Source organism: Piliocolobus tephrosceles, chromosome 1, assembly GCF_002776525.5.
Source record: "Piliocolobus tephrosceles isolate RC106 chromosome 1, ASM277652v3, whole genome shotgun sequence".
Taxonomy (NCBI): Eukaryota; Metazoa; Chordata; class Mammalia; order Primates; family Cercopithecidae; genus Piliocolobus; species Piliocolobus tephrosceles.
The window spans coordinates 209,547,815-209,562,491 of record NC_045434.1 but is presented as its reverse complement, the minus strand read 5'-3'; the positions used below and the strand labels follow the sequence as shown (position 1 = coordinate 209,562,491).

At 42.7% G+C, this 14,677-nt stretch overlaps 1 protein-coding gene across 2 annotated transcripts in view; it reads left to right on the top strand.

Moving 5' to 3' along the window:
- Positions 1 to 14,677, top strand: part of VPS13D (vacuolar protein sorting 13 homolog D) — a 283,937-nt gene that overhangs the window by 43,488 nt on the left and 225,772 nt on the right. For both annotated transcript variants that reach the window (XM_023192002.1, XM_023192003.2), the window contains 4 exons: positions 1,501 to 1,633; positions 4,605 to 6,818; positions 8,574 to 8,725; positions 12,089 to 13,120. In XM_023192002.1, coding sequence (XP_023047770.1) covers positions 1,501 to 1,633; positions 4,605 to 6,818; positions 8,574 to 8,725; positions 12,089 to 13,120 — 3,531 coding nt within the window. The remainder of the gene's footprint in view (positions 1 to 1,500; positions 1,634 to 4,604; positions 6,819 to 8,573; positions 8,726 to 12,088; positions 13,121 to 14,677) is intronic.

Sequence of the window (14,677 nt, the reverse complement as noted above, 5' to 3'; positions counted from 1 at the left end):
ACCCTGTTTCTGCTAAAAATATAAGAATTAGCTGGGCATGGTGGTGGGTCCCTGTAATCCCAGCTACTCGGGAGGCGGAGGCAGGAGAATCACTTGAACCTGGGAGGCGGAGGTTGCAGTGGATTGAGACTGCACCACTGCACTCCAGCCTGGGCAACAGAGTGAGACTCCATCTCAAAAAGAAAAAAAAAAAAAAAGACTCGTGTTTGTTCTATTTTCCAGACCTGATACTTTGTGCATGTTTCATGTGAGAGTTTCTCTTTTTTACTTACTGTTACCAGAAGAGACAACTGGAATGATGCCCCAGCTTCTATTTTAGGGTATGATGATAGGCACTTTGTGATGCCAAATGACCAGCTGTCAAGAGGATGCCATAGATAGGGAGGGCCAAGAGATATCTTCACAGTCCAGTAGGTAGGCTGGGCAAGGTGGCCCATGCCTGTAATCCCGGCATTTTGGGAGGCTGAGGTGGGAGGATCATTTGAGCTCAGGAGTTTGAGACCAGCCTGGGCAACATAGTGAGACCTTGTCTCTACAAAAAATAAAAAAAAATTAGCTGGGCCTGGTAGCACATACCTATAGTTCCAGCTGTTCAGGAAGCTGAGGCGGGAGGATTGCTTGAGCCCAGGAACTGGAGGGTGCAGTGAGCTATGATGTGCATTCTAGCCTGAGCGACAGAGTGAGACCTTGTCTCAAGAAATCAAAATAGTCCAGTAAAACACAGTTTCTAAGGTGACATGAAGGTGCACTGCTACAATACAGCAGCAGGTGGCACATTGAGAAAAAGTGTGGCATCTTTTGGACAGTGCAGAGTAAGTTATAGGTGTCAGAGAAGCAGAAATGATCCAAGTAAAATGAGGTGTGTAGTATGGGTTGGAGAATTAGCCCTGTTTTTTGTTTTTGGGTGTGTGTGTGTGTATGTGTGTGTATGTATGTTTCTACATAAAGTATGACAATTAGTATTCTCATAAACGAGGTTTCTTTTTGGTAATGTAAATTAGCTTTTGCCACATACATACGGTTGAGGCTGATTTTGGTTGAAGGGAAGAACAATGAACAAATCATGAATTGGTGTGTTATTTATATTTCAAGTGTCAAAGCTTATGTTTCTCACTAAGATGTTTTGGCATGGAAGTTCGTGGTTACCAATGCCCCTGAATAAGTAAAAATGTTTAGAGTTCTATGTTTATTTGAATTCTATAATTTCTATAATCCTTTAAAGTATTAAACCCTGTAAATTAGAAACAAAATCTTAAGTATAGACTATCCCCCTGTTTAGTTATTTGCTATTTTTTTCTCCGCCGTTCAGATATTTGCCTGTGGTAATTTCTCAGATCCTCAAGCATTTACATCTACTTTTGTCTTAGACTTTTGGCTGTAATACAGTAGACCACTAAGTCACTCCATAATCCCAGCTGCAGCTTCCAGAAACGCTTGAGCACCATGGATAAAGCTGTTGGGTTTCAGCAGTTGTGGTTAATGACTGTTTTATTCGTACAGGAGGAGAGTAAACGATGGACCGTGCGACTGGATATTTCTGCCCCTCAGGTGATATTTCCTGATGATTTCAAATTCAAGAATCCTGTGTTAGTTGTTGTGGATCTAGGAAGAATGCTTTTGACGAATACCCAAGGTATAGTGTGAGTGGGAAATAATGAAAGCCTATCTTGGTAGATCAATCTATCTATGATTATCTAAGTAAAGCTTAATAGAACATTTATATAACATTTTTAAACTTCCAGGTTCACGTGTAACTTTTAAAATAATGAAATAATGAAACATATCTTGGTAGATCGACCTATCTATGATAATCTAAGTAAGCTTAATAAAACGTTTACATAAAATTTTAAGACCCGAGGGTTCACTTGTTACTTTAAAAATAATAGCTTTATTGAGATATAATTCTAAGTTTTAAATGTATAGTTCAGTTGTTTTTGGTATGTTGATAGAATTGTGCAATTCTCACTGCTATTTAATATTGGGAGGACTTTTGCATCTTTCCTGACTGAAACTCTTGTGTGTACCCATTAAACACCACTTCACCTTCCCACTCCCTGTCCCCTGGCAGCCACTCATCTTTCTGTCTCTGGATTTGTTCTGAACATTTCATATGATGGAATAATGCCATGTGTGGCCTTTTATGTCTGGCTTTTTCATTTAGCATGACGTTTTCAAGGTTCTTCTGTGTTGTAATATATACCAATACTTCCTTCCTTCGTATGGCTGAATAATAGTCCATTGTGTGGCTGTTCTGCATTTTGTTTATCCTTCCATTTGTTCATGGCCATTTGAGTTGCTTCCACTCTTTTGCTATTATGCATAGTGCTGCTGTGAGCATTCATGTATAAGTTTTTGTGTAAACGTATATTTTCTTTAAAATTTTTTTTCTTTTTTATACACCCCTATTTCTGCAATGTAGACATATATTTTTAATTCTCTATATACCTAGCAGTGGAGTTGCTGAGCCATGTGGTGACTCCATGTATTATTTGAGGAAGTACCAAGTTGTTTTTGTTTGTTTGTTTTTTTGAGATGGAGTCTCACGCCGTCACCCAGGCTGGAGTGCAGTGGTGCCATCTCAGCTCACTGCAACCTCTGCCTCCCAGGTTCAAGCAGTTGTCCTGTTTCAGCCTCCTGAGTAGCTGGAATTGCAGGCGCCCACCACTATGCCTGGCTAATTTTTATATCTTTAGTAGGCATGGGGTTTCTCCACGTTGGCCAGTCTGGTCTTAACTCCTGACCTCAGGTGATCTGCCCACCTTGGCCTCCCAAACTGCTGAGATTATAGGCATGAGCCACTGCGCTCAGCCAAGATTGTTTTTCCAAAATGGCTGCACCAGCAGTGTCCGAGGGTTCCATTTTCTCCACATCCTTGTCATCACTTGTTATTGTCTGCCTTTTTGATTATAGCCATGTTTGTGGGTGTGAGGTGGTATCTCATTGTGGTTTTTATTTGTATTTCTTCTGTAACACTGGGTTTATTTATTTATTTATTTATTTATTTTTTGAGACAGAGTCTTGGCTCTGTTGCCTAGGCTGGAGTGCAGTGGTGCAATCTCAGTTCACTGCAACCTCTGTCTTCCGGGTTCAAACGATTCTCCTGCGTCGGCCTCCCTAGTAGCTGGAATTACAGGCACACACCACCACGCCCAGCTAATTTTTGCATTTTTAGTAGAGATGGGGTTTCACCGTGTTGACTAGGCTGGTCTTGAACTCCTGACCTCAAGTGATCTACCTGCCTTGGCAACCCAAAGTCCTGGGATTACAGGCGTGAGCCACCGCACACAGCCAATTTTTGTATTTTTAGTAGAGATGGGGTTTCGCCATGTTGGCCAGGCAGGTCTCGAACTCCTAGCCTGAAGCAATCTGCCTGTCTTGATCTCCCAAAGTGCTGGGATTGCAGGTGTGAGCCACCATGCCCAGCCCCAGTGGTACATTTTTATAGTTGTCTTGGCACTGCTTAGCTGGAGACGGGCTGAGTGTGGACTCTGGGGCTACACAATTGCATATTGAGCAGTTACTGCTCATCAAGCACTACCTTGGCACTAGGAAGACTGTGTTGACCAAGAAAGATGAGACCTCTCTTCTCTTAGAGCATTCCAGTGGATGCTGGGCGCAGTGGCTCACGCCTGTAATTCCAGCACTTTGGGAGGCTGAGGCGGGTGGATTACATGAACTCAGGAGTTCGAGAGCAGCCTGGCCAACATGGTGAAACCCTGTCTCTACTAAAAATACAAAAAATTGGCCAGATGCGGTGACTCACGCCTGTAATCCCAGCACTTAGGGAAGATGAGGTGGGTGGATCACCTGAAGTCAGGAGTTCAAGACCAGTCTGGCCAACATGGTGAAACTCTGTGTCTACTAAAAGTACAAAAATTAGCCGGGCATGGCGGTGGGCACATGTAATTCCAGCTACTCGGGAGGCTGAGGCAAGAGAATCTCTTGAACCTGGGAGGCAGAGGTTGCAGTGAGCCAAGATCATGCCACTGTACTCCAGCCTGGGTGACAGAGTGAGATTCCATCTCAAAAAAAAATAAATACATAAATAAAAATTTAAAAAATACAAAAAATTAGCTGGGCATGGTGGTGCACACCTGTAATCCCAGCTCCTTGAGAGGCTGAGACAATACAATCGCTTAAACCTGGGAGGCAGAGGTTGCAGTGAGCCGAGATTGTGCTATTGCTCTCCAGCCTGGGCGACAGAGTGAGACTTCATCTGAAAAAAAAGAACATTCCAGTGGGGATGACCACACAGAAAAGAAAAGACTCTGGAGAGTGACATAAGAAAGGGTTGGTGAAAGCAGCCCATGCCCATGGCAAGTCAGGTGAGAAGCGAGGAGGAAGCATTGGGCCAGCAGGTGGCGCGCATGTCAGGGGGCCTCCAACTTTTCTAACGTCCATACTTTTTTATATTTGTGTTCTGATTTCCAAATTAATAGGTAAGTTCACACTTAGAAAATGGTAAACACAGATATTATGCTTAGAGTTGTCCTCAGTTTTCCTAAACAGGTTGGTTGATTCTCTACCTTTCATAATTATTACATTAAGGGAAAGAGGAGGGAAATAGCAGACATATATTTGAATCTTCTCTTTTTTATTTGCAGATAACTCCAGGAGGAAAAGTAGGGATGGGTCCGCATCTGAAGAGACCCAGTTTAGTGATGATGAATATAAGACCCCCCTGGCCACACCTCCTAACACCCCACCTCCTGAGTCAAACAGCAGCAACGGAGAGAAAACGCCTCCCTTTTCTGGAGTTGAATTCAGTGAAGAACAGCTTCAAGCACATTTAATGAGCACAAAGATGTATGAGAGGTACTCGCTGTCGTTTATGGACCTCCAGATCATGGTTGGACGAGTGAAAGACAATTGGAAGCATGTCCAGGATATTGACGTGGGACCAACCCATGTGGTAGAGAAGTTCGACGTCCACCTACAGTTAGAGCGTCGGTTGATTTATACTTCAGATCCCAAATATCCAGGAGCCGTGCTGTCAGGCAACTTACCAGACTTAAAAATCCACATTAATGAAGATAAAATATCTGCACTAAAGAATTGCTTTGCTCTCCTCACCACCCCAGAAATGAAAACTTCTGACACTCAGATTAAAGAAAAGATTTTTCCCCAGGAGGAGCAGCGGGGAAGTTTGCAAGACTCCGTAATGAATTTAACCCAGAGCATTGTGATGTTGGAGCAGCATACCCGTGAGGTTCTGGTGGAGTCGCAGCTCCTCCTGGCGGAATTTAAAGTGAACTGTATGCAGCTTGGTGTTGAGAGCAATGGCCGGTACATTTCTGTGCTCAAGGTGTTTGGTACCAATGCTCACTTCGTGAAGAGGCCTTATGATGCTGAAGTCTCCCTAACTGTTCATGGTTTGCTCCTGGTGGATACCATGCAGACATATGGTGCTGATTTTGACCTTTTGATGGCTTCCCATAAGAACTTGAGCTTTGATATTCCAACAGGAAGCCTTCGGGATAGCAGGGCCCAGTCTCCTGTCTCTGGACCGAATGCGGCCCACTTAACTGATGGAGCTGCGCTGAACAACCGATCAGCTACTAGTGTTTCACTTGACAAAATTCTCACCAAAGAGCAAGAGTCCCTTATTAAGTTGGAATATCAGTTTGTGAGTTCAGAGTGCCCATCAATGAATTTAGACAGTACTCTTCAGGTGATTTCCCTGCAGGTGAATAATTTAGATATTATCCTCAATCCAGAGACGATCGTGGAGCTAATCGGTTTTCTTCAAAAATCCTTTCCCAAGGAAAAAGATGATTTAAGTCCTCAACCTTTAATGACTGATTTTGAAAGAAGCTTCAGAGAACAAGGAACTTACCAGTCTACATATGAACAAAACACGGAGGTTGCAGTGGAAATCCATAGGCTTAATTTACTGCTGCTTCGGACAGTGGGCATGGCAAATGGAGAGAAATATGGCAGAAAAATTGCAACTGCAAGTATAGGTGGCACCAAAGTTAATGTCTCAATGGGTAGCACGTTTGACATGAATGGTTCTCTCGGCTGTTTACAGCTTATGGATTTGACACAAGATAATGTTAAAAACCAGTATGTTGTCAGCATTGGGAATTCTGTAGGCTATGAAAATATCATCAGTGATATTGGCTACTTTGAATCTGTGTTTGTCAGAATGGAAGATGCAGCCCTCACTGAAGCTTTGAGTTTCACGTTTGTTGAGAAATCTAAACAGGAGTGTTTTCTCAACCTGAAGATGGCGTCTTTACATTATAACCACTCTGCTAAGTTTTTGAAGGAGTTGACGTTATCCATGGATGAACTGGAAGAAAATTTTCGAAGTATGCTGAAAAGTGCAGCCAGCAAAGTCACCACAGTACTAGCTACCAAGACTGCCGAGTATAGCGAGATGGTATCGCTCTTTGAAACTCCAAGGAAGACTCGGGAACCCTTTATCTTAGAGGAAAATGAAATATATGGGTTTGACCTAGCTTCGTCTCCTTCGGACACTGTAAAGCTAATCTTGAACATAAACATTGAATCACCAGTTGTTTCTATCCCTCGGAAGCCAGGGAGTCCTGAGTTGTTGGTGGGACACTTGGGACAGATATTCATCCAGAATTTTGTGGCGGGAGATGATGAATCCAGAAGTGACCGTCTGCAGGTGGAAATCAAGGACATTAAACTGTATTCTTTGAATTGCACTCAGTTGGCAGGTAGAGACACTGTTGGGTCTGAAGGAAGCCGGACGTTTTGCCCACCTTCCGGGTCTGGCAGTGCCAACAGTCAGGAGGAAGCTCATTTCACACGACATGATTTCTTTGAATCTTTGCATAGAGGACAAGGTGAGGACCATGTCTTTTGTTCCATTTTGTTTAATGATTGAAAACCCATCTCACGGAGTCCTTTGTTTAAAACAGCAACAACAAAATCCTTTTCTTTTAGAATAATCCTCAGTTAATGCTTAAGAAATCAAAAAGAGTTTTAATAGAATGCCTTGTAGTAAGTTGGCATGTTTTCGCCCTTTTCCATTTAATATCATATTTGGCAAAACAGGAATTTACTTACTTTTATTTTTATTTTTTTGGTTTTTTGAGATGGAGTTTTGCTCTTGTTGCCCAGGCTGGAGTGCAATGGTGCAGTCTCAGCTCATTGCAACCTCTACCTCCCAGGTTCAAGTGATTCTCCTGGCTCAGGCTCCAAGTAGCTGGGATTACGTGTCCGCCACTACGCCCGGCAAATTTTTGTATTTTTAGTAGAGACAGGGTTTCACCATGTTGGCCAGGCTGGTCTCGAACTCATGACCTCAGGTGATCTGCCTGCCTTGGCCTCCCAAAGTGTTGGGATTACAGGTGTGAGCCACCGTGCCTGGGCAGGAATTTATTTTTTTAAAGTGTTCCAGTTTGAAATTGGATGAGTACTCATTTACAGAGACACTTCAGTGGATGGATGTTGTTAAAGTATTGTTTAATTTGGTCAGATATATCTGATATTCTGTTTCCAAGCCGTAGATCCTTCCTAGTTAAATATTTTAGCCCAAGATACCTCAAGGAGTTGATGTAAATAGTTTGTGGATATTATCTTCTTTAATATTCTGTCATCTTGTTCTATAATGGGTTGGTCCAGGGTTCTAAGAATAAAAGCTTATGTTTGTATTCTGGATCTGATCAGATAAAACCAAACAGTCCAATCTGTTGGTTTTGGCACACAGAGATCAGTTAAGCCCTAGAGCATGGCTTTATTATGACACAATTAATGCCTTTGAGAACTTAGCCTTCTGTGGTCATCACATGTTAATTCACTGATATGTTTTTTTTTTTTTGAGATGGAGTCTCGCTCTGTCTCCTGGGCTGGAGTGCAGTGGCCGGATCTCAGCTCACTGCAAGCTCCACCTCCCGGGTTTATGCCATTCTCCTGCCTCAGCCTCCCGAGTAGCTGGGACTACAGGTGCCCGCCACCTCGCCCGGCTAGATTTTTGTATTTTTTAGTAGAGATGGGGTTTCACGGTGTTAGCCAGGATGGTCTCGATCTCCTGACCTCGTGATCCGCCCGTCTCGGCCTCCCAAAGTGCTGGGATTACAGGCTTGAGCCACCGCGCCTGGCCTGATATGTTTTTATACTTGTCGAAAGATTGCTTTCTCTGCTTGGATAGAAGTTGTTTACTTAGAACTTTGTGTTGTCCTAGATTCTGATTTAGGCCTAATAAGAGGGATACATCTGTGTCTGAAAGGTAGGGAAGGATGAATAATTTGGTTTGGAAAATGCCAGCTTGGGTGACTCAGAGAAGCATAATATAGTCTCTGGACTGGATTAATGTTCACCACGTCGTGTTTTGAAGCTACCAAATGGAGCGTATGATAAATATATCATATTTTTTTGTGTGTATGTAAATATATCTTGTACCTCGTCTTGCTATGAATTTTGGCCTCGGGATAGCTGTTAAGGTTTGCTCTCAATCATAGACCCCAGGTCCCAGGCTAACCTGCCCTCCTGGTCTGAGAGTAACTCATGGGCTGTATTTTGTATACTCTATGTTTAATCAGCAGTAATGAAGTAAATGTTAAGGTTTACAATCTATCATTTCATCTCTTTTATGCCAGCTTTTCACATCCTGAACAACACCACTATTCAGTTTAAACTGGAGAAGATCCCTATAGAGAGAGAATCGGAATTGACTTTTTCTCTTAGCCCAGATGACCTGGGAACTTCTAGCATCATGAAGATTGAAGGAAAATTTGTCAATCCAGTTCAGGTAAATTCATGTTAGGGCAGTTGAAGTCATATGTTTATATTAACACTCTATAAATATGATATATGTTTATGTATGTTACATGTTGGAAGGAAAATATATTTTCAAAGAGATATCACCCATGCATAATACCATTGTTGAAACCTTGTTCCATAATCATGGAATCCTTTTGTCGTGGGGAATCCATCTTGTCAGCCTTTTTCATACGGAGGAAGGGTGGGTTATCTAGAGGAAGATGGCAGATTCTTAATTCTGTTGACATTCAGAAATGGGGAAATGATTGCTTACACAGTCAGAGTCTCCTTTCCCAGGAGGATATCATTCTTGTCACACTTAGACATACTAAACCCAGCCTATGAAACATTGTCATCATCTGAGCTGTGGACAGATCATTTCAACAAAGAATTAGTCCTGCCCTCTCTGAAATGAAATGGGACAGGATAGGGATTTCTTTTTTTATGGGCATGCGTGTATGTATACACCTTTTTGTTGTTTTCCTTTAAAAGTGTCATTTTCCCTGATTTCACAGGGACTAGAGCAAAGAGCAGTATATTATAAAACAGCAGTGACAGGCAGGCTCTTAGGATGGTCTGTGGTCTGTGTCTGGCAGCTGCTCTGGAGTAACCCAGGCATGCTGTTTATGGAGTGGGCCTGCCTTTTGACATTAGTGGTTCCTCTCAGGGGTCTCTGGGACCCCTGAGAGAACTACTCCAAAGCTTTCCCTTCTCAGACTAAGCTTTTGCCCCATCAGTGGTAGCTATCAGGACAAAGTTTTCACCTTAAATCTAGCATGTGATGTAAATTCTATTGGATTATGTTGACTTACTCTTTTTTCTTTTTTGAGATGGAGTCTCACTCTCACTCAGGCTGGAGTGCAGTGGCGTGATCTTGGCTCATTGCAACCTCTCTGCCTCTCACATTCAAGCAATTCTCCTGCTTCAGCCTCCCGGATAGCTGTGATTACAGGCATTCGCCACCACACTGGCTCATTTTTGTATTGTTAGTGGAGACAGGGTTTCACCATGTTGGCCAGGCTGGTCTTGAACTCCTTGCCTCAAGTGATCCTCCTGCCTCGGCCCCGCAAAATACTGGGATTACAGGTGTGAGCCACCATGCCTGGCCTGTGTTGACTTATTCTTATGGTTACCATTGACTTAACTGTTGTTTTGATGAAAATCTTAAAAACATTATTTTAGATAATTCTTTCTTTAAAAATGATTGTTTAAGATAATTATTTGAATTATTTAATAAGTGATTAGTAATTAATTTAATCATTTAATTTTTTAAAAAGTTGGTTATGAAACAATGTAAACCTATACAAAAGTCTAATGAGCCTTATGTGCCCATCACTCTGATTCCAGTTATGAAGATTTTGCCACATTTGTGTTATCTGTTTTTTTTTTTTTTTTTTTTTTTTTGGTGAAATAGTTTAAGGTAAATCCCAGATGTCACGCCATTATCACCCCATGCATTTAGAATGTATTTCCGAAAACTATGTGCTGCTTCTTACATAACCACAGTGGTATTTCATGCCTTACAAAATTAATGAGCATTCTTTGATATTATCTAAATTTTAACCGATTTTTAGAATTCAGAAATATTTTGGATCATCTCAAAAATGTCTTTGTTTTGGGTTTGTTGGAATCAGGATACAGACAACTGGAAACGTTGCATTTGGGTGACACATTGTGTAGGTCTCTGTTTATCTAGTGTCCCTCTCTTTGTTGTCCCCCCATGTCATGTTTTGTTGTGGAACTAAGTCAGTTGTCCTGTAGAATGTCCCACTTTCTCTTTTTTTTTTTTTTTTTTGAGACGGAGTCTCACGCCCAGGCTGGAAGTGCAGTGGCCGGATCTCAGCTCACTGCAAGCTCCGCCTCCTGGGTTTACGCCATTCTCCTGGCTCAGCCTCCCGAGTAGCTGGGGCTACAGGCGCCCGCCAAATCGCCCGGCTAGTTTTTTGTATTTTTTAGTAGAAACGGGGTTTCACCGTGTTAGCCAGGATGGTCTCGATCTGCTGACCTCATGATCTGCCCCTCTCGGCCTCCCAAAGTGCTGGGATTACAGGCTTGAGCCACCGCGCCTGGCCAGAATGTCCCACTTTCTGAATTTGGCTGTTCATGTGTCACTTAACTTGTCCTCCCCCACATTTCCTGTAAAATCTACAGAACAGGTTTAGTTCTGTGGGTTTGACTGGATTCAGGTTTCTTTTTTGGCAGGGGGGTTGGGGGTACGCTTCAGGTAGGTGGTGCCATATGCTTCGTATTACTTTATATCAGGAGGTACATAATTATGTCTTTTTTCTCTCTTATTGATGTTAAAGTGGATAATTGTATTTAAGTGGCAAGAACCTTGATTTTTCCATTGCAAAATTCCTTGTCAGTCATTCACATAATGTTTTATTCCACTAATGAACTTTGATGGCACCTATTATTTAATTAGGGGTTACAAAATGGTCACTTTTTCTAATTCCGTCATTATTTCTGTATCTATTGGTTGGAATTCCTCTGTTAAAAATTACCCTTCATTAAATAAAAATCTTGTCTGAAAAAAGTTTTTTTTTTTTTTTTTGAGACAGGTCTTGCTCTGTGGCCCAGGCTGGAGTGCAGTGGCATGATCTCAGCTCACTGTGTCCTGCACCTCCTGGGCTCGAGTGATCCTCCCACCTCTGCCTCCCGAGTAGCTGGGACTACAGGCCTGTGCCACCACACCCTGCTAATTTTGTATTTTTTTGTAGAGACAGTTTCACCATGTAGCCCAAGCTAGTCTTGGGCTCACACGGTCCACCCGCCTCGGCCTCTCAAAGGGCTGGGATTACAGACGTGAGCCACTGTGCCTGGCTGAAAACATTTTTAATAAGAAATTATAATTAAAAATGAAGCAAAAGAGAAAGGAAACATAACTAATCATGGATCATTATGGTTTTTTTCTAAAAAGTACTACCAGTCCTAAACATTGACTATTAACTAACTGGTGATGATCGGCCAGTTTTAGAACCATGAACCTTATTTCTCCATTCTGTAATGTCTCCACACCAGACTTTTGTCAACACTCTTTGTTTCTGCATTTTTGTGGGGTCAGAAAAAGTGACTTCATTGCTTCAGGCATAATCCATAGTACTTATTGAACTCTTATTATATGTAGATTATTGTGTAGGGTACTGAGGGAGGGTCTTGTGAATAGAAGTGGGGCAAAAAGAGCTGAAGACAGAAGAGAAAAGAGATAGTCTTTGCTATCAGCTAACTTACAGCCTCATGTAGGAATCATGTAGGAACCCATAAATAGCAACTGTAAACATTTATGGGCATTACATTTATGTGCATTTAATAATAGTAGTAGAGTAACTGAATTTTTCTCTTTTCAATACAGGTGGTGTTAGCCAAGCATGTATATGAGCAGGTTTTACAAACGCTGGACAATCTCGTGTACAGTGAAGATCTGAATAAGTATCCAGCCAGTGCTACCTCCTCTCCTTGCCCTGATTCTCCTCTGCCTCCACTCAGTACCTGTGGAGAATCTTCTGTTGAAAGGAAGGAGAATGGATTGTTCAGCCACTCCAGCCTTTCTAACACCTCTCAGAAGTCATTGTCAGTGAAGGAAGTCAAATCCTTTACTCAGATTCAAGCCACATTTTGTATATCGGAGCTTCAGGTTCAGCTAAGTGGAGATCTGACTTTGGGGGCCCAGGGTCTTGTGAGCTTAAAGTTTCAGGACTTTGAGGTGGAATTCAGTAAAGACCATCCCCAGACTTTATCTATTCAGATTGCCCTGCATTCTTTGCTGATGGAGGACTTACTGGAGAAAAATCCAGATTCTAAATATAAGAACCTGATGGTGTCTCGAGGAGCTCCTAAGCCATCTAGTTTAGCACAAAAAGAATACCTTTCTCAGTCTTGCCCCTCAGTGTCCAACGTGGAATATCCCGATATGCCTCGGTCTCTCCCTTCCCACATGGAAGAAGCTCCTAATGTCTTCCAGTTGTATCAAAGACCCACCTCTGCATCCCGGAAAAAGCAAAAGGAAGTCCAAGACAAGGACTATCCCTTGACCCCACCTCCTTCTCCAACAGCGGATGAGCCCAAGATACTTGTTGGAAAGAGTAAATTTGATGATTCCTTAGTCCACATTAACATATTCTTGGTAGATAAGAAACATCCCGAATTCTCTTCCAGTTACAATCGAGTTAACCGGAGCATTGATGTTGATTTTAATTGCCTGGATGTGCTGATCACACTGCAAACCTGGGTGGTGATACTGGACTTTTTTGGAATCGGCTCCACTGCAGACAACCACGCAATGAGGCTGCCTCCTGAGGGCATTCTACACAACGTGAAGTCGGAGCCACACGCCTCCATGGAGTCTGGACTTCAGGATCCAGTGAACACCAAGCTGGATCTCAAGGTATCCTCAGTTCCCTTTGGCTCCCTTAAGCTCTAAAAATGGATTTGGGCTTGTTGATTTAAATGCAAGTATTTTACATTTACTTTGGAAAATAGCTCTTGTTGGCAGGGGAGCTATCTAGTCTTCTAGGTGTTTGTTACAAAAGGTAGACGTTAATATTTTGGGAAAGGTTTTAGTGTAAATCCATCTGGAGGCAGGGAGAGTAAGTGATTTAAGAATCTTGCCTTTTCTTTGAGCTCTATAAATCAGAGGAGTTACTTTGCTTCTCTGAACCGTAGTTTCCTCATCTTCCATCGTCTAAGATGACTAAATGAGGTGATATGTGGAAGGCACCTAGCAAAGTGTGTAGTCTGTAATAGCAACTTTAAAGCGTGGCTTTTGTTACTGTCCCCTTTCTCTCAGAACATTATTTGCTTTCATTGAGAGCAACAGCATAACTGTTAATAACGGTCTCGCCCAGCCGCAGTGGCTCACACCTGTAATCCCAGCACTTCGGGAGGCTGAAGCAGGCGGATCACAAGGTCAGGAGATCGAGACCATCCTGGCTAACACGGTGAAACCCCGTCTCTACTAAAAAATACAAAAAATTTAGCTGGGTGTGGTGCAGGCGCCTGTAGTCCCAGCTACTTGGGAGGCTGAGGCAGGAGAATGTCATGAACCCGAGCGGCTGAGCTTGCAGTGAGCTGAGATCGCGTCACTGCACTCCAGCCTGGGCAACAGAGCGAGACTCCGTCTCAAAAAAAAAAGAATGGTCTCAAAAGTTGGACTGCCTGAGTTTGAGTCCTAGTACTTTCACTGTACCCATGTGGCTATGTGGTCTGGGGCCAACCACTTGGCCTCTTTTGCCCTTAATTTTTTTATCAATAAACTGAGGATGTCCAGTGGTGCCCCCGTCATAGGGTTGTTGTAAGGCCCTCCACACAGTGTGTGACACACAATAAGGATTCAATGAGTGGTAGCCGTTATTATTTTTATATTACATGGATTTCCATACTTATAACTTGTCCTTGATACTCATATTGTAAGTATTAAGGAAAAAAAAAACATAAAGACAGCATTTGAGTTTAAGGCTATTCTGCTCTGTGTGATGGAACAGCAGGATGTGAAAGCAGTTAACCTGAATAGCCCATTCGAGGGCACATAGGCCTGTTGTCACTAGCACCCGTCCAGAGCCCTGGAACCCTGGCCGTGGCTGGTAACATTTGTGTGCCTCAAGGATGTTCTTCATCCACATGTCTTAGCATGTGTGGACTTGCACTTACTTCTGGGGAGAAGTCAGGGAGGAGAATCACATTTTATCCAGATGCCATTTTCTTATTTCCCTAGCTGATAGTAGGCCTCATTCCTCTAGAAATGGAAGACATCTCAGGGAAGAGATGGGAAAGGACCAGCTTACCTTTCTTGTTCAGTGTCTGGTGAATGAATGACTTTGCAGTACTCTGAGCCCTCTGGTACCTTGGGGTTAGCAAGGTGGACGGAACCCGGAGAGGTGTTAGCGTTCCTTTGGGCTTTATATGTCTGTACCTGGAACTTTATTTTTGCAGTGCCTGTGATGAT